We start from the raw sequence: 19,860 nt of genomic DNA, 5'->3' as shown, positions 1-19,860 counted from the left end.
CCTTCAGAGCAATCTACAGACACATCTACTCTATTCTAGTAGAGGATATTACTGATTAGTTGAATGCCCAAGATTCCTTAGGAATCACCATCCACACATTCCCAATAGTATATAAAGTAACAAGTGCGGGAGAGGAAGGAGAGGGAAAAAAGAGACGACTCAAAACTCACTGTGCCTGAGCATCTAATTCTGCCTTCATAAGGGAGTCCCACTGCAAAAGCAGCTCAGCCTTCAGCAGTGACTGAAGTGGCCATGAGATCTGGCTATAAACTGACTGATTATACTTTCAGGTTCGTGGGGTTTTTGCTTTAGGTTTGGATTTTTTTTTTCCCGATTGCCCAAATGTCAGAAATACTCTCTTAGTAGAGGTAGTGTCAAACCAGAAATTCAGTGAGTTATCTGTGGGAATTTGAACAGGGCATTTCCTCCCTTACACTGTAAGTTTTTTAATGTTTTCCCCTGAGACTCATCTGCCACTTACATCAGCTTCCTCTGACAGACCACTACTGAGAGCCTTGATCACTGTCAGCCTGAAAACCAGGTAAGTTTTACAGCTGATTAAGCCCTAACTGGGTGTGCTGTGGAAAAGAAGGCATTTCAAAGTAATAAAAATGCTGGATTCACCACATAGCCCGTTGCAATGATGGGCCAGCAACAATCAGTAAGACAGTAACATGCAAGATCCTCTTGGGAGACTATCAAGAGGTGCTTGTGCTGAAGATTCTTGAACTCACCTGATAGAACTCAGTGAAGAGTGGGGAAGTTTCAAGAAGTCTGTGTGCAGGGGAAAAAAAGTAATCTAAACACCAAAATGAGTTAGTCTTGTACTCTTACTGTACCTGCAGGGATACAAACAGCAAGAAGCCTTCTGGACACCATTATTGATTTCAAGAAATACAAAAGCAGATCAGGTGTTAACATTTAATTTTATTTATAAAAAAATCGTAGAACGTATTAAATACAAACATTTGGAAAAAGCAATCAAGGCTTCGCTAAGATGCCCAGGAAGAGGAAGACAGAGAATCAAGAAGCTTACCAGATTTAGAGTTTTTAATCTAGTGGAATAATTGCTATAATTTTTCAGTGACATCTTCATAGGTGGTGGCCATTATAGCAACCAAAGTTATTATCCCTTTTAAAAAACAGATATGATTTGCCGTATCTTCCCACTCAACCACAAAATGTAAGGAAGCAACTTTTTCCAGGTTAAAAAACAGAGTAATAAATACTATTAATGCATTTACCCATTACCTACATTCTATAACACTAGACATTTGCTTATAATCACACGTGGATATCAAGTTTAGCCCAAAAAAAATCGATTATACATTTCAAATCTGGATATCCAATAAGGTGTTATAAACTTTATACATTTTCCAGTGAACATCAAAATGAGGACAGTGTTTTAAAGTACAGAAACAAAATAACTGAATGCATCATCTACACTACAAAGGCCAACTACTAAGAGGTGAACTGGGTCTAGTCATGTTCCAGATAGCTGGAAAGTCCTACAAATTGCCACTGAAAGGCTGGTTGGAAGACAAATCATGTCACATTCTCAGTATGCGTTAGCTCCTCTCCCTCTCTAAAAGGCTAAAGGTGAGAGCTGTAGCTCTCTCTACTGCACCTGTGGTAATTAGGGAGGAAACCATCATTCTGCTCTCTACATGGATAAACCAGACTCAAGTTTTCTTAGACTGCAGTTGCTCTCATACTGCTCTTACCTGCAGTATGCAGTGCACACAGACCACTACACAAGGTGTTGAAGGTGGAGTCTGCAGAAAACACCCCCTCTGCCTTTCCAAAAGAGAGAAGCACTTCCACTCACTGACAATACGGCATTCCCTCCGTCTTCCCAGCTTACCCTGTATCTGCTTTGGAGCTGCAGCATAACACACAGTGATGTAGCTATATGGCCCTAACACCAAACTCAGTTCCAAAAAAAATCCTGTTCAGGGGACTGACTCTTTGGAGATAACCAAACTATTTAAAAAAAAACAGTGCAGATTAATCTTGGACACATGAAAATTAACAGGTATTTCCCATTCTGCCTTGTATGTGTCAGAACAGCAAAAGAACTGCCAACTTATCAGCACCCACAGCATTCCTACTGAAAGGACAAGATGCCAGGAGTGTTACAGGATACACAGTGTTGGCAGCCAGCTACAGGATGGACTGGCTAGATACCTGCAAGACCATAGGCAGAATACTTCTGACAAAGCTGCCCTTCAGAGATGGGCTGGTGCTGCCCTACATATCATACCATGAGTAGAGGGTTGAACAAATGGACCCGCATCCTGAATGTGTGTCCAGACCCTGTTACCGAGGAAAACATTTTCCAATTATCACATCTACTCTCAGAGCACAGAAGGGACTGCCAACGTGGACACTGCTGGGCTGGAACTGTTAAGCAGGCAATTATTTGCAGATCAACATCTTCAGAAACAGCTAAATCCGTCTCTTACCTGACAGTCACAGAGCAACTGCTAGATATACCAAACAGGCAGTGGTTCATTTAGCTGCAAGCTTGAAAACAAAGTCAGTTCCAGCACTTTTCCCAAATCCAGCAACATCCCGTACTGCAACAAAGATATGACTATCCTGCTCTCATCATGCTCAGTACACCTAAAGCATGTAGTGCAATGAGAACCCTGATGCAGACTTGACCTCAGATAAAATGGATAGGTCACTTCTGCCCCATTCCCTTTTTTCCTTTTAGGAAATTATTGATATGCATGACCCATATTTCACAAGCCATAACATATTTTTTTTAAGATACTTAACAACAGATATTAACAGCCAGAGTTTACTTGACCCAAAAGCCTTGCTTCCATCCAAAGAACTCACTGTCACCTGTAAGCAGGAATTCACACATGGAGGAATCTTGTGCAGGAATGGGAGGCCAGAGTACTGAAGAAATTGAAAGAGACACAACAGTCTATTTAGTATGCTGATTGCTTCTCACTCAGTGCTCAGCTTTTAGCATGACATACACCACACTTGAACAAATTAAGGGTTTGGCTTTAGTTTTCTATTATGGCTGTTTGGGGTATTTTTAATTTTCTATAATCTTCAAGAAAAGTGGGCCTTCCATCCTCCAAGTCAAAGACAAGACATCATGATCTTGGCATCAGGGTCACCCCACATTACACCATCAGAAATCAATACATTGCCCAGCATCCCTACTGACATGTTTGAAGTTACACTCTCACAAGCCGCTTGAGTCAGGCAATGGCTCCATTCCAGAAACATACAACATTACCAAGAGCAGAGTATGGCCCCTAGTTTCAACCTAGTTTAAAATATATTGTACAAATGCATTCCTATAAATCTGATCACAGCAAAATACATAGTGGTGTTTAAATGGCAGGACAGTTGAATTCCAACAACTCAATCTTTAAACCAGTGAGAAATGTGGGCAATTTTAAAAGAAAACAATAAACTTCTCAAATACAGACATTTGTGAAATATACATGCACACGCACACTCTCGCACACACACGCACCCACTTACTTCACTCAGTGTTAGATTAAGATTACACAAGGCAATTTTCCAGGTTGCATTTACAACCACAATGACAAGAACAGCATTTTTGAGGTAGCTGAAGTCAAAGAGCAAACCACAGCACAAGCAAAGAAACAGGTGCTCGCACTCACACCGAGCCCACTCTTTGGAGACACGTTATCGTGCGCGCAGGGGCGTGTGCTGAAGAGGCACGTGTTCCATGGGGAATGAAGTTCAGCGGCTCTGGAGACATGATCAACTATTCTCCAGAAAAGCTTATGTTGGGAGACCAGATGCACAGTCAAGGGACCATGGCTTAAATCACTGCACATCAGCTGAGCTGTGGTAATAGCCTGGGTGCTCTTGGTCTGTGGCAGCTCTGCCGACAGCTCAGTCTCATGGGCACTGAAGCAAAGACAACTGTGGCGGTTGAAGGTCTTATTACTCAGAGCTGTCTGTCCCACTTCTCTCCTAGATGCCACTGCTGGGGGAAAGATACTTGGGCCCCTGTCTCACCTGATCTAGCATTCAAGTTCACGCCCACCTCCATGCTATTACTCGCCAATGGACTGTGAACAGGAGCAGCAGAGACACAGACTTGAGTTCCCTTCTTCAGGTGCAGTAACACCTTTGCCACACTAAGAGTGCAGAGATGCCAAACTGCCACAGCTTGAATCACCAGACTTCATCTCTCCAAGCCCTTTGCTAGCCTACAACAAGAGGAGTTAGTTAGTTGAGCTAACCTCACAGTAAATGCCAGGCAATGTGGGCAGAAGGGGATATAGCTGTGGCTGGCAGACAAATTGCCTCAGCCACAGTAACTGGATCCTGTCTCTGGGCACAAACAGAGCTTGATCCTGCCCGAATTACAAAACTGTGTGAAACACACTCATACACACGCACACATAATGTCGTCAAGAAGCTTTCTATAAATCAACAGTTTGCACGGTTTACTGCTGAAAGTCTTGAAGATGGGATGGAAAACATGGCAAGATGTTTTGCAAAAGTACAAAGAAAAAAAATTGACCTCTTGCAATTAGGTCTCTGTTGTGTAGTTGCTGTATGAGAGTGATGGCACAGATGAGAAGTTGTTATTCCACTGCCTTCCTCCAGTAGTCTGATGCAACTCTGCCTGCTCTTTGTATTTGCTCAGAAGATTTTTGGCTTCTTGCAGATCCTGAGAAGAGTTTTCCCCATATTCTTCTTTCAGCCACTGCCTGAACTGCAGAAATTAAAAATACGTATACAAAATGATGAAACGGTAACATGAAATTGATGGAGAAGTAATTCTTCCTGTCCTACAGAATTTCAATAACCTTTAAGATCATACACAGTTTAAAGAAAAGCACTCCAAATATTGCATGTCCTTCAACAGCAGCACAAGAATGCACAGCACAGGAACACATATTTGAAATCACTGAGAACCCTTACATCTCCTGAAATGACACATCTGTGGAACAGGAACACCTGCTGGGAAAGGACATCCTGAACTTAAAATCTTGTTCCTGCTGCATACACAAGCAATAAGAGGAATCAGCTTGGAAGCCAATACGATCAGCCAACTTGCTCAAGTCACAATAGGCTCGAAGAAGATTGAAATCAGAAAGTGAACCACTCTTAAAGGTTTTTTATCTTGAGCCCACAAACACCAGTGGTAAAAAATGCAGTGTGGATATACTAAGAAGTATCTTCCAGGAAGAAATAGTCCACAAGTTTTACAAGCTGTAGAATAGGACCCCATATGTTACTGATATGAATGACTGAATATGGTACCTGGTAACATATGTACCAGGCTCAGCTGATGGTCAGTCCAGCCCTGTAACCTGCTTTGAAAGTAACCAGATATAAATGATGAGGAAAGAATCAAGCAACGGCAGGGCAATAATGCTGGGACCTTTCCCCTGGTCATTTCCTCAGGTGTTCCAAGTTCCATTGCAGCAACTTTCAGCTCAGGTGCTTTCAGAGGCTGAGGCAGTATCTTTGTGTTGGATCACACAAATGAATTCTTTTGTCATGAGATCTCATTTTAAACCCACATTTTTTACCACAAGATACCTGTATGCTCCATAAGTACATAATGAATAAATCCCCCACTCCTTTTCCTTGATTTGGACCTGCCAACAGATAACCCTGTCTCATAGGAAAGAGTGGAAAATTCACATATTTACTTTTTCTATCCACTCAAATCTGACACATCTTTGCCTGTTGGAGAATTTCAGTCCAGCTGAGTACAATTCCAGATGAGGAACTGTCCAGTTCTTTACAATTTTCTTGAGCTTACCTGCAGAAGCAGCTAGTAGACACAGATTCCACCTGTTGTGTCCCAGTGGGGGTAATATTAATTTTCCAAACCTCAACCTTCATAGCTTCATTCTGTTTGAGGCCCATGAACAGCTTGATCCATAAAGATCATTTATTAGGTCACTAGGAGACAAGACCTCAACATAGATACTTCCTCCCATTCCTTAAAGAGGTCCTCAGGCAAATCTGAAGCATCAAACTGCCATGTGGAAGTTTGGAACAGGTGCAAACTGTGTCGTGACCTTAGTGACTAAACCTCATCCTGTAGGACCAAGATCTAGAGGACAGCATTCCAGAGAGCCCACAGGATACCACCACCCTTTAGTGGCACAGCAAAACACCAAATGCTGCTGAAATCTGAAAAAAGTTCACGCCCTTGGCAGATGGCATCATTCCACTGAAATCAGGTGTGTAAACAGACACCTGCTAAGGATGTGGTTGCTCTTAAGAGACAGTAAGAAACTACAGCCCAGCCAATGAATACAGGTGGATACTTCTTTTTGCAACCTACTGCCTCCCCCTCAGTGAATAAAGACAGAATGCACAGTCCATGGTGGATGAAAAAAGAGAGACGTTACTGTCTTTATCAGGCTATTTGCATACAGCCTTAATTGTCATTGCTGTTAGACCAAACCAATTAGAGTAGAAATGACTGTAAGGGAGGAAGGAGACAAGTCTGGAAAGTCCCTCTCTGACTTTTGTCTCTTAAAAATCAGTTATTCTGCCATTTACACCAGTTCCAAACAACCCAGGAAACACTCAGTTAAATATTAAAAAAACACAAATATTTACAGTTGCTAACAGCATCATGCAAAACAAATGGTAGTTTCTAAACACTGAGCTTTCTGCAGCAGAATGACAGGGATGGGATGGGATTAAAAAAAAAAAACAATATCCTTTGTCTCATGTATTTTGCTTTCTGACTTTGGTTTGCCTCTGTTGTTGTTTTTAATAAGCACCATAGACAAAAAAGCCCACGCAACAACAACATGCCGAGCAATGGAAAATGGAAGGGATGGCCACAGTAGGTTGGTAACATAAGTGGAAGTCACCAACCACTCACAGGGAGCAGGTCTGTTGCATAGAATGGGGTTTTTTTGGAGTTAGAAATTAATTTTTGTTTTATGAAATCCCTTTGGCAGTCCTACTCTTTTGTTGATTCTCCTAGTCCTACAAAACCTTCAAAGGCTAATAAGAACAAAAAAAAAGAGTCAGATCTGAGGCTTCCCTAAACATCAGAAAATTTATTAAATCTTAGGATATATTCTATAATCTAGGATATATTAGGAAATATATCCCACAGGAGGTGGGAGTGGGGTCACAACACACAAATCATAATGAGGACTTAGTTTAACCCCTGGACAGGAAGATTTGTGATGATGATTTCTTTCCTGCTTACTATTTCAAATGAACCTGTTGGGGAGAAACCCACTACTTTTATGGAACTGGTAGTTAGTTATAGGCTGGCCCTTTTGCTGTGTTCTGAGAACTCACCCTTTACCTTTTACCCTTCTAAAGGTGTTAATCTTGAACTGTGTCTTAGCTCACAGGAAGCACAGTTGGGTAGGAGGTGTTTAGATAGTGTGCTTAATCCCTTCTCCCAACCCAGCACTCCCTGATACCTTCAGATCTACCTGTATCTCCTTTGTGGAGCAGGCTGAAGCCATTCCCTCAAAGCAAAAACAGGGAGTCAGATAAACCACACCACAGACAGACCCCAAAATAATGAGAAGCAATCCATGATCTGACTTGGAGTTGTGTTTCACAGCTCTTTTTTGTAGTTCATTTACCTGATCAACATCATGTTTTTCGAATTCCTGTAGCTGTCTCTGGAAGCCCATGTTTGGATTGGCGCAGGATCTCGCCGCGCGGACAACGGACAGCGCATCTTCCCAGCCAAAGTCTGTGATGGTCATGATGTAGGCAACCACCAGGGTGACACTCCTGGAGACACCTGCAAGGCTGCATGGAAAAGAGGGTGCAATACACTAAAGCAGTGCTGTATTTCACCTGTCACAGCTGAAAACATCGCTTCTCAACATCACAGCACATTGCTGTGTTGCCTGCCATGAGTAAGAAATATTATAATATTTGAATTAAATGGTTTTGGTGCTGCTTTTTCAAACGCAGCAGAAAAAAATCTACATGATCAAGAAAGTAGGGTTTGAATGGTAATTCATATGAGACTGAAAAACAAGAAATAAGCATGAAGTAGTCACGAAAGCAGGGGACAGTGCACACATTCTAAGTTAGATTTGAGTTTTAAAAAGGCAGAAGTTACACACTTTCTTTCTTCTTTTTCTATAGCTCAGAGCAGTGAAATAAGACTGTTTTCCCTCCACCATGAATAAAGGCTGCAATTTCATGGGGCCAAAATGAACTTTAACTGAACCAATAAGAGGTACATGTCTGGTTGCTTGAGTTCCTCTTTTTGCTATCCACTGCATTGTGCAGCTTAAACTCTCAGGACTCCAGTTTCCCCAGATGAAAAGCTGGGATAGAGTAAGAATGATTCATTATGCCTGGCTGGACAACACTGGACAAATTCAGAATTATTTTTATTGAGAATATAAAGAACGTGTTTAGTTATATTTACCACAGTAAAGAGTTACCAGACTCTTTCATAATTTTATGTTTCTGAAATACTTCACAAATTTAAATAAATGTTTTTTAAAACTCTATCAGTATTCAGACTACTTATTCCTGTTTTCCATACACCAAGACTGACCAAATGGCTCACGTACAGCCCTGTCATGAGTCAATAGCAAAGTGAGGGTTTATGCTCAGGGCCTATGTACAAGTCCAGTGTTCAAATCACGAGATGACTCTGATTCCAGATATAGACTCAGATATGTCCCTTGGACATATAGCACAAAGATCACAACCAATAGCAGAGAGCAAGAAAAAACCCAGGGTGGGATTTCCTTTTCTATTCTTTACAGTCCCAGAAGCATCTCTCCAATCAGGGTCTTGCTATTAACAAATGCAACATTTGAATGCTTCAGCAGTTTAAAGAAAAGAAAGAGGGGAAAAAATCAATTTCTGTTCAGACATGTTTTTTAAACTCTGAAGTCACCAAAACAGCTGTTAGAGAAACTAATCAAATTATGAGGATTATGGAAAAGATATTTACAAATACAGTGATTAAAATTATGGGAAATAAATAATATGTCTCCAGCCAACACACTCCTAGTCAAATCAATCCTACAAAAATGTTTTCTAAGAGAAGGTGAAGAATAATTTCATGGGCTCCTTTCATCTCCAAGCAGCTGTCCACCCCAGAGACTCAAAAGTCCTAGCATAAGGCTTTAATAGCATTTGCAAATCTTCTGGAGCTTTTGAATAAAGGGGGACAACTCAGTCCAAGAGGATTTTGCTACAGAGGGGAGATGACCACTAATTTATTACAATTATCAACATCCAAATCAAGGTAGAGAAATTCTTAAAAAGATTTTTTTTTAGCAAGCAGTATACATACCAGTGAACTAAGCAGCCTTCACCTGCGAGCCGGCACTCATGGATAAATTTGATGCTCTCTCTGAAATGCCTTGCTCTGAAAACAAAAGCAGAAGGGGGATAAAGAAAGTGCTGTATTTAGTAAAATCACTACTTAGAAAGAGAGAAATATATCCGAAAGCTCACCTCACACTGTTTCTAGAATTTAGAACTGAATACAGGGCCCACAAAGTAAAAGTTACTGTCTGCCAATGAAACACAAAACTCACTGGCATAAGTTATTCTACTCTATCCGAGTAAGAAACTGGTATTTTAGGTACTACAGTGTGATAAACTTTATTCTAATGACTGTCAAGTTTATATTTCGGTTTGTGTTTGATTATATTTCAGTTTGTGTTTGATTATTCTTTAAAGCAGTGACTTGACCTCACACGTCCTTGTGTGCTCAGATGTCAGATGGAACTCAGCACAATTACATGAGCAATTCTCCAAACATAATGTCTCTCACAAAGAGACACTACCTGCTACCCAAACTTATGCTTAACTTTACCTCCTCCTTCAAGTCATGCAATAGGGCGTTTCTAAACATTAAGACCTTCTGCTTGGCTATGTGAAATTACTCGGTTTTGTCTCTGCTATGAAAAAATGCTCAATTCAAGATTCAAGCCCTGTTTTCTTCAGTTTTTTCTAGTCTTCTCCTTTCAGACAGCAGTACTCCATCTGCCCATACTCAGGGGCAACCTACAACCCACCCTTTTTAAAGCAGCAGAGCAGAAAATGTAGAGAAGACTCTGTTTGCAAAGTTTAGGGTTTCTAATCTCATTATCCTTTACACATGCCCCTTTCATTTTAAATGGGGCATAGTGGAGGATAGCAAGTGGGCAGTTGTCATCATGTGAGTGACTATGCAGCATTGCCTCTCTGCATCCCAGTTCCAAGTTGCCCACCCCTCCTTTCCGACTCCGAAGCCTTTGGCACTGCCTGCAGTTTATCGCAGTTGCAAGCAGCAGCTCTTAGTTCAACAGAGCTGGAGTGCACTGTGGCCCTTGAGTGCTCCTGCAATTCAAACTCAGGAGTAGTAGTAATGTGGGCAACACGGGCAGAGGAAAGAGGTTCTTAGGGGGCAGTCATTACAGGTCTGTTGGCAAGGGCAAACCTGAAAGCACATTGCGCTCAACACCCATGAAACACAACGTCCTGTATTCAAGATGTTTCCCCTTTCTGGGTGAATATTACACCACAAGGGTAAAAGAAAAAAACCTCAGCCCAGCACCAGCAGCCACACAAAAATCAGGAATACCCACATAAAAGGAAGCTTCCCTTCCTGCCTAACAGTGCAGCTGCTGATGCTGTAAACACTCCTGACCTGAAGGACAACACTGATGCAACAGAGTGTCACTGCCTGCAGAACTTGCAAAGGCAACGATATCTAACTGGAATAAATGAAAAGAAGATCCCAAAGCCCAGGACTCCCTCTCCAATGCAGTTCCTGCATCACTGGATATAGCATGGAAAACACAGCTAGAGAAGACCTAAGCAGTTTATTTGGAATATCTCAAGGCACAATGCAATCCCAAGCTTTAGGATAGCAGGTCAACTTAGGAGTTTATGTTTCTCAAGGAGGTGATGAAGTATGTGGGATAAGTGAAGACAAAGCCTTACAAATGCATGTGTGCTCAGACTGGACTGTCACACCAACCCCACTGTCACTGGCTGAGTGACAAATCATGGTCTGCCAGGGGAGCACAAGAGGTTTCACATAAACAAACTTAAGAGGACAGAAGAGATCTCTGGCTATGTGTGCAAGAGGCTTTGATATTGCACAATGAAGAGCTTAGCTGAGATTAAACTATTCACTCAGATGCAGCTTGCTTAGGTCTGTATTGACAATCTCATCTTCTCATCTTTTCTCTTTCTCTCTAGAAAATCTGGCCAGGAGGGCGGCTTCATGCATCAGTGAATTCGTTTCAATGGTCTCACACAAATTTTGGTAAGACACTTCCAACACTGGTTTGAAAAATATCTGTGACTGCACATAACACCTTTGCAAGGTACTAAACATCTTGAACTCCATTCACCCAGTTTTCTTCACCCTTCCTCACTGCTGATGCTCAGTCTGCTGATGTGCTTTCAAGTGTGTTTACAGGCAGTCATGAAAATGAGAAGAGAAATAGTCACATCTAGAATTAGTGTTGCTCTACAGCACTCCAGCCTGTCCTCACCTCAAGCCACAGAAAACAAGGTATGTACTCCTCCACAACCCTACAGCATCAGGGTCTCCTCTGGAGCCAGCAGACACAGTTGCCTAAACTCACTCTCAAAGTTATAGTAAAATCATGTTTAGATGAAAACTAAGATTGAGGACCAGTTAGCTGTGTGGCAAGTGCCAGACACAAAGAAGAATGGTGAGTCTTACATTAACCACAAAACAGTTTACTATCATCTCTAACAGGAAAGCACTTGACAAATGTGTTGATTTGCAGCCCATTTGTTGGACTTCAGGACAATTTATTACACGATATCTGGCTTTTACATCTCCCAGCTGAAAGCTGGGTCCTGAACTGCATCATCTTTATAGTGGGAAAACACCACAGGAAGAACCACCACTAGTACAACGCCCCTACCAGGATGTTGTAAAAGTTATCTAAACTTATGCATTAGCACGCTGCCTAATTCAAAACTAGACCAAGAGTAGAGTTATGATCCCAGAGCTGTATTTTCATTGGTTGCTAGTTGGACTTCTACTAATATTTATAAAGGTTAAAAAGACAGCACCCAAATCAGATAGGATGAAGCATCTCGATGTTTCTTTCCTTTGGTGGTGTAAAAAAAAACCAGCAATCTACCCAAATTTTCTCCTCTTAATAGGTCATCTGGCTTCTGTATAGTCACCACTAACCACCTGATTGTTGAAGGTTAATTCCTTAGAAACACACAGCCAAAGACAATTAACTGGAACAGGGCAGGAAGGGAAGATTTTATTTCTATAGAAATACCTTTTTAATGATGAGTTCTATAGAAGATGACATTTCTGGAGCAGTTACTGGCCCAAGGTAAAATTCTCACAGACCAGGGAAAACATTGATTTAGCATCTAGGAAGTACCTTGAGTCTGAAAAGCAATTGCTTTCTTCCTATGCTTGCTAGGGGCAGAACAGGGGAGTAAAATAAAGCTTTTGAGACACTTTAGTGAACACCCACATGCTAACAGGGGAATCCCTGCTGTATTTCCCTGGAAACTCATCCCTCTGAGAAAAAGAACTCCACTAAACAAGTTTTCTAGGAGTAAATGTGCATTATACACACAAGAAACCAGAGGTTTCCTTCAGAAAAACTGAGCTGAGGTGCATTAAGAGCTCACAGTCCCAAAATTCAGTGGGTAAAAGGCTTCCAGTTGGTTCTTGCTGTTGGGAAACAGACAATAGAGCAGTGTGCACCCCATCACTTGTGCCTGAGAGAGAGCTAAGAGATTGCTGAGAGAGCACAAGGACCTGCAATACAAGGCACTGCTTGGTTAGGTTATATTTCTCCCTGACACCAGCAGAATCCCTCGTTCAGAAGAAGAGGGTAGACACACAAAAATGCTGCAGAGGGACCAACTCCCTTTCCTGTTCCCTAGCTATCCCTCCCTCCTCAGTGGGGACAGGCAGTATGGTTAACCACTCCTAGATAAGACTGCACCCAGTCCTCACAGGCTGAACAAAGACAACTTCCCCTTGCTTTCAGAAGACTGCATGTGCAAAGCAAGCAATGGTGCTATTTGTGAGCATCATGATTTGATTTTACTTGAAGGCCTGGACTGTACAAAGCCAAAGAAAAAAAAATCAGTTACTCATCAAGTTTTATTTTAAGTGATAGAATGTATCAGTATTAGAAGTAATGACGTTTGCGTGCAACCACCTGATACCAAAGCAAGTATCTTAGATGCCTGCAGCGTAACAGAAACAATACTCATGCAAATATTCTATCTTCTTACGGAAGCCTTAAGAGCCTTGGTACTGAGCCAGACAGCTCAAGCACAGGAGCTGCTTTTTCAATATAACTCCTTGATATTTAAGAGTGAGGGAATTGTACATGGATTATTGTTCATCACAAATGCCATCCTTTCTCTTTCCATTCCCAACTGATCTCTTTTAACGAAGGAAGCAGATTTAGAAAACATTGTTAAAAATGCTACACACCTCAAAATACCAATGAACAATTAATGACATGTGAATGTTTTCCTCTAATCTCATATTAGCTTTCCTTCCCCAAAGGATATTTTTTTATTTATTTTTATTCTAAATATTAAGGTCATGGAAGTTGTCCTTTGTTGGGAAAGATGGGACAGGAAGGATTTGCGGATATGATTGCCTGGTAAGAAATAGTGGAGATGTATAACCTGTGAGTGAAATAGAAATGAAGGCCAGATTTGAGATGTGACCATGGCAAGCAGGAAGACAGTGATCAGCTATAAATAGGTTGAAGGTCAAAAGAACAAAAAGACCAAAGAATGCAGCCCCTCTCCACTCTGCCAAGGTATCAAGGAAAAGGTAGATAAGAAAAGTAGTCTTAGAGTTTAGAATATAAGATGACATGGTATTATAGTAGTTCTCATAGGTTGCATGCAACGTTTGTAGGTTCTGTATCTCGCGCCGGTTGGTCATTGTAAATTAGAATATTCAACACAAAAGAAGATACAATGTATTGTAATAAGGCCCTCGCTCTCTCTCTTACCTCTCTTACCACTCTTATCACTCTGACCCCTGCTCTCTTCTTACCTCTCTTACCCCTCTTAGCTCTTTTACCTCCCTTACCTCATACCCTCTCTCTCTCTCTCTCTCTCCTCCTCTCTCTTTGGGGCTTTGCTTCAGCCGAGACTGGTGGCTGAAGGCAGGCCCTCTTTACCCACAACTCTTGCAATAAAACCATGTGTTTCTAGAGTATCTCAGGTCTGCAGAGTTCCTTCTCCCTGCCATCCACAGATGCTCCTACAGTCCACGATGAAGGCAGTTAGCTATCTACCTTCTCATTACAGACCTGAAATTTAGGGGATTAGGGTGGTTTTTATTGCGGGTGGGGTGTGGTGCTCTTTTTTTTCCCTTCCCCTAAAATCGTGACAGAAATGCAGAATGAAAAGGCAAACCATCACATATCAAGCACCACAATGGAATCTTTCTAGAATATGAGAAACACATGCTCTAAAAATATCCCCCAAAAGCATGAGCCGGAATATTGCTGTGATACAAGAGAAAAGCAGTGCTGCACTTCCTTCCGTACCTACCAGACCTCTTTCCACTACTTGTTTCTCTACCAAAACTTGGTAGCAGGATGTGGCTGAAACCCCCCTCACCTCTCCCCAACACAGACAGTGAGCTCTAGAAGAAAGAGCTGGTCATCATCCAAGTTCTTTTGTTTTGATTGCTCTTTGGAATCAAGACTTGCTATGCTCAATTAAAACTAGGGGTAAGTCAATGAGCAGTATGTGCACTTTGGCAGAGATGAGAAAGAGCAAGGCTTGGACACCCCAGTCGCAGTACCTATGTCCTCAAGGTGAGAGTCACTGCAGGGCAGAAAACTCTCTGCCATGCTAGCTTATACTAAGAGCAGGTTCAAGAAGTCCCCAGCAGACAGTTGCAGGGGTAGTTTGCACACAAGGATTTTGTTTTGAAGGCCCACTGTGAGGAATTTATTTCAAGCCTTGAGGCACCAGGCTTCAAGCCTCTTTCAAATATTTTCTTTTTTTTAATGGCTGCTAAAAAAAAAAGAGGAGCAAAACACAAAGATTTACAAAACCAGTGGCTAGAATAAACTGTGACTGAATTGGGCCCAGACTCACTAAGGAATTCCTGAAGTTTAAGGCCACAAATGAAGAGTGTTTACATACTAAGCCTCCTACAAACACACACAAAAAACAGGCTGAAATGAAGTGTTACTGTGTTTTCTTAATGGATTAAACCCCACATATGTGTAATGGTCATTAGAGATGAGAATCGGAGCTTTCAGCAAATTTTAAAATAGGAATCATGGTACCATGGGATTTCGGGCGTTTTGCATTTATTTTTAAAAATACTTACAAGTTCTGCGAGGGTGAGTCAGCAGCAGGAATGCACAGATACTTCATTCCCTGTGTAAAGAAGCAAAAAGGTATGAGGAAAAAAAAAAAAGATTCAAGTTAAATACATTTATCCAGCACAGTTCATTTATCTAGACTGGTGGAATATTAATGACTTTGAAGGAGCAACACTATCATTCAGACAAGTAGTTATCATCTCTATAGAGTCAGATTTTAAAACATTTGCTTTCATGTTGCTAAGACGCCAGCATATAGCTTAGTCATCCTTCTCCCAAGGCTCAATGGTGAGCTTTTAAAAAAAGGAACATCTTCACAAAAAAGATCTGAACTCCTTTCTGAAAACATAATTGTTCTTACATTTCTAGGAAAATGAAGTTGCATATTCTCCTGCCCTTCTTTTTCTCTGAACAGATCTTATATCCTGAATTTGTGATACGCAGTTTCTTTTAAACTCACACAATCATTTTTCTTTACCCAGTTGATACACCAAACAAAATGTATTACAAAGAAGAAACATGTTTGTGATATGGATTTTGTTTATTTTTTATTTTTTGAAACCTTCAAGAAGGACAACCATAAAACTCACACCTTTCCTCTACAAAGTTAGCCTCTCTTTCTTAGTCAGCTATCATAAGTTACAAGATCAAGTAGGGAAGTTAGATAACCATTTCTGATGCATTAAAAATGTTACTGGATATATTTAAAACAACATATCTATAATCCTACACTACTGCTTTGCATTGTCAACGCTCATTTCAACTGTCATTTTATTTTCGTAGTTTGCTTTGCTCCTATGACTGTTAAGAAATAAAACACTTCTGAAAGCATATTCAGCTGACTTCTCAAATAGTACTTGCAAGAGTACAATCTGCAGCTCAGACACACTAAAACTACGTTATTCACTAGAACTCTTTTGAATTATCTCAGAGGCTGAGTTATGAATTTTCCAGATGCAGTTATAAAGAGAAAAATTCAAGCAAAAGGATCATTATAAAATGCACCTTAATCTATCCTTTTGTTACGATACACACCCCTGTAATAATTCCACATGTTCAACACTACACACGGAAAGCCACACTTTCATGTACAAGAGATCCTTTGTCAACAAGCTGGAACACATTCTCCACCTACCAGGCATTTTATTGCCAGCTGGGGAAAGAAGAGGAATTTTCACTGCTCAAGTGTGTGGCTACCTGAGGCAGCATCATCTACAACCCCTTTGCTTTGCTGGCTCAGAAACCCCTCCATTTTTCCCCTACACATACTTTGTTTCTTCACTTGCCATCGTATAAAGAGCAAGCTCTTTTACCAGAGATGCTGAGCCTAGCACCATGACACAGCTCTGCAAGGTGCACCAACTTCACCACTGGGTCAGAGAGATTGCGGGAAACAATCAGAAACAGTCAGTAACAGTCAGAAACATTGTGGGAAACCAGGAGGGCTCGACAGCCAAAAGCTGATCTAAAACAACCCGTATAGACACGTTCATTTAGAAAGATAATGTAGCAGTAATACTTTTATTGATATTGCTAGGCTGATGAGCCAAGGACAATTAATTGTATTGATGGATTAATTACCATAATAAATATTTGTATGATACATCTGAGAGGTTTATCTTGGACACTAGTATCACTTCAAGTGAGTCACTCCAGTAAAAAGAGGGCCTGAGACTCGAAAGCAAATTTACATGCTATTCTTTCCCCATCACCTCTAGCAACTCTATCCCACTGAAAAATTGAAAACTGAGGGCAGGAGATGGGTTAGCTGTGGAGTGCAGTACATGCCAGAAGGTTCGCTCCTCCAGCATGCACTGACGCAAGTTGTTCTGCAGATTTCAGAAGCTATGGCACAGGCTGACTGCTTTTCACAGGCTGAGTGCAGAGGGGCTTTCAGATTGTGCTCACTCTAAAAGCAGAAGTAGCACCAGCACAAATTTAAGACCTGTAATGTTCTTTTTTTTGTCATGGCTGGTTAGCTCCAACTACTGCAAGCAACCATGAAACCAGCATATGAGAGACCACACATGGTCCAGAATGGCTCATCCAAAGCCTGATCCTGGACATCTTTAGCACTTACAACTTCCAGTGAAGCCCACTACACAGTTTTCACTACTGTGCTTGCAAATCCTCAACATCAGCCTATTAGCTTTATTAATAAATCTTCTCAGAAAGGAGATGGTTAAGTTACTGGAATCTGGTATTTTGACTGATGTATATCACCTGTGTTTTTGGAAGGCTGTGGTGATGGACTCCTCCCTGTGAGGAAATAATCACACACTCAACTCAGAAATGGTTAGAGGTGGGATTTCAAAAGTACTGTGCAGTGACCTAACCCATCTCCCACAAAAATCAACAGTGAAACTTTCAGCAACTTCGAGCCAAACACAGTTTGGCCGGAGCTGGTAACTCCGGAGGATCCCACCCTACCATCTACTTTTGCTTCTCTTGGTTGAAATAATAATTATAATAATAGGATCAAATATCATTCATCACTATTTGATACTTGAAATACAACACCACGACATGATTGCATGAGGCAGATATTCATACATGAGACTCAGGAATTTTTGTGTAGATATTCCTAGGTTGATTGCTGGAATTAGATTTTCCTCACACATGCTGTATAGACTTTCTTTTTTTTTAAACATTTCATCAATAGGAAGACACTTAATTGCTGAACCTTGATGTTTGTGACTCTTTTTGGGAAAAAAAAAAATATACCTACCCAGGATATTTGTATAACTGTGCCCCAAGACTGTCTTTCCTGTGCACATACCCTGCAGGTACCATCGAAGAACTGTCCCAAAGGGACCTTTTAAAGCAGAACAATTTATGCCAAGCAAACAAACAGCTACCTACAACATTTAATATAAAGTATTAGCATGGAAGAAAGACAGAAACAGCACTATTTTCTTACCTAGCAATTTGTTTGCCTTTCTTAAACTGCAAAGCACAAAATGTTAGGTGGCAACAATCATTGGAACAGTGACTACAACAGAGTAAGCTAAATCAAAGATTGTTGAAGCCAGCTTCTTGTGAAAATTTCAACAGGCTCCAAATTGGTCCCTAGTTAGCAGTTTCATTAAATAAACCTGAATCCAGTTGCAGATATAATATCCCAGGTGGAACCAAAATGCATATCAATAAAGATGGAGAGACAAATACAAACTTTATGTCAACCATACGGAAGTCTTTATTTACATCTTTTTAAAATAAGGACACTTGCTTCCCTAAGAATAACAATTCTATAAAATTACTCAGTGAAGGAAGGGCAGAATAACTCAAAACAGGTATTGTGCCATTTCACCTACACACACTAAATTAGGTGCTACAGAGCAGCTACTCATTTCAAAACATGGTATTTATTCAAAACAAAGAGAAAAGCTTGCAAAGCATAAAAACTGATGAAAAGAGAAACACCATTTAAAACACTATTTAAAATCCTATACAAAGTAATACATTCCCTCTATTTATTGAATATTCTTGCATATATATTGTTATTCAAACATCTCTTCAGCTGACAGCTATGTCAGTCATGCTTAATCTCTCCAAACACGCTTTTCCTCAGAGTACCCAATTAAAATCTATTGATCCAGCCTTTTTAATTACACAAAATCTATGTATATTATTAGGTAATATAACATTCCAAACATATGGCATGGGTACAGACCCAAGCTCCTATGGCAATGAGATGCTGAAGACAGCATTTTTCTGCTCATCTCAATTCACTACTACTTTCCACTTGTTACTTTGAAATCACTGCTCACTTTCCTTTCTCCATCAATCACCCTTACCAGCAAACACCCCTACCTTCCAACAGACACACACATACACCCCAGATTTTTTGCTCATTACTCACATGGTGATCCTAACTGATGCCCCCATCAAATAAAAGCAGTGCTTCCTTTCTTTTGGTGTATTTAACCTGTTAGCATTGTCCTTAAAAAATTAGTAAAATAAAATATAATTTACTTTTTTGTTTTCTGTTTCAGCAGAGTAACCACCAAAACTAGATTTCTCTCATAGGCCCTGAAACTGAGTGCTGCAGTTAAACGGATACAGTGAGAGCTAACAAAACTAGGGCGAGTATTCAGATTTCAAGATTGTCAAAGTTGAAACAAGGGAGAGTAAAGTAAAATTTCTAAAGATCACTGTTATTTGAGAAACAACAACACTGGTGCAATTTCATCACAGATTCTGGAAATAATAAGTCAGTTCTGCTGCAGTGAATATCAAGGGGTTAAACCAGATTTCAGGTTCATGCAGAAGCTTTACACTACAGTCAATAAGGTATAAATGGAATCCTGTCAAGTCAATTTTCTAATTATTTTAGAGGTTGGTCTGCTAAGGTTGGAAACTGAACAGTTATGTTGCATTAGGGAAAGTCAGTAAGACTTAAGAACAAGATTTTTCCCAATATCATTAGCTTTTAAAAAAAAAAATTAAATCTTTGTTATTAAATTCAGAATTTCATTCAGTGCCCAGGATCACAACAGACCAGTATAAGTAAAACTCTGTTTCTATTCAACTTAAATAGAATCTTATT

The 19,860-nt window shown here is 40.5% G+C and overlaps 1 protein-coding gene across 1 annotated transcript in view; it reads right to left on the bottom strand.

Moving 5' to 3' along the window:
* Positions 1 to 19,860, bottom strand: part of IRF4 (interferon regulatory factor 4) — a 76,532-nt gene that overhangs the window by 31,890 nt on the left and 24,782 nt on the right. Inside the window, 3 exon segments of the mRNA XM_083857012.1 lie at positions 7,596 to 7,767; positions 9,284 to 9,358; positions 15,317 to 15,366. Coding sequence (XP_083713138.1) covers positions 7,596 to 7,767; positions 9,284 to 9,358; positions 15,317 to 15,366 — 297 coding nt within the window.

Source organism: Zosterops lateralis, assembly GCF_965231275.1.
Source record: "Zosterops lateralis genome assembly, chromosome: 1".
NCBI classification, from domain to species: Eukaryota; Metazoa; Chordata; class Aves; order Passeriformes; family Zosteropidae; genus Zosterops; species Zosterops lateralis.
Note: the sequence above shows the minus strand (reverse complement) of the source record. Positions and strands in the feature narration are given on the sequence as shown.